We start from the raw sequence: 937 nt of genomic DNA on the forward strand, positions 1-937 counted from the left end.
GGAATGGCTGGTAGAGTCTCTCTCTTGCTGTATTACTATGACCCTCACTCTCCTGCTTCCTATTTTCCCTTTCAAAGATCTTTGTGATTCCAGCAAGCCCATCTGGACAGTCAAGGAAGTTTTCTCATCTCAGGGTTAACTGATTAACAACCAGTCTCCATCTAAATCCTGCTTTCCCCTTTGCCATATGACCTCAACATTCATGGGCTCCAGTGATTGGAATGTGGACAACATTGGGGAACAATTATTCTCACTACTGTAGTACCCAATTCCCTACACTGACTCCTCTTTTATCTGAAACAATGGAGCAGCACCTACTGTTCTTATTGGACCCTGACTCATACTCCTGTCAGAAAACTCTGGAATTAGAAAGTTTGTGACAATGAATAGCCACTTTAGATATGAACTCTCTTACCTGTGACCGTGATTACCAGGGGATCACTGGTTGCTAACGATGAATAAGAGTAGAGAGTATGAAGATAACATCTGTAGGTTCCCCCATGCGCTGGGGTCACTGGGTGTATGAGAAACGTTTTCCGGAACATTTTGTCCTGGAGCCCAGGGATGTGACCCCCATCTTCTTTATACAGCCTAAATCTGTGAAACTGAAGACTAGAGTCACACTGAATAACCACAGGGCTTCCTTGAGGAACCACAGAGCTTGGCCAGGCAGACAGGGAGGGCTTGGTATGACCACCTGGAATAGAAGGAGGCACAGTCTGAGAGAGAAAAATGTGAGCAGTCCCCTCCTTCCATGTGCTTGGAGGCTTTTCCTCCTTTCAATGTTTTAGGGCTCGTTTCCATAATGAGGGTGCCCAGGGCTACATGAAGGCATCTCCTAACAAATAGACATGGCAGTTCTTCCTACGACAAACATCAGCTCAAAACTTTGAGCAAGTACTGAATAAGGGACTCTTACTAGATTTTGATGATGCAA

General features: G+C 45.1%; 1 protein-coding gene across 1 annotated transcript; it reads right to left on the bottom strand.

Moving 5' to 3' along the window:
- Positions 1-415: 415 nt before the first annotated feature.
- Positions 416-697, bottom strand: LOC103583227 (putative killer cell immunoglobulin-like receptor like protein KIR3DP1; the record flags this gene model as incomplete). Its single annotated transcript, XM_008564607.1, has 1 exon — positions 416-697. A coding segment is annotated over one exon (282 nt), but the record flags the coding sequence as incomplete, so codon positions are not given.
- Between the last annotated feature and the right edge of the window lie 240 nt (positions 698-937).

The sequence above is a fragment of the Galeopterus variegatus genome, unplaced genomic scaffold, assembly GCF_000696425.1.
Source record: "Galeopterus variegatus unplaced genomic scaffold, G_variegatus-3.0.2 Scaffold20716, whole genome shotgun sequence".
Taxonomy (NCBI): Eukaryota; Metazoa; Chordata; class Mammalia; order Dermoptera; family Cynocephalidae; genus Galeopterus; species Galeopterus variegatus.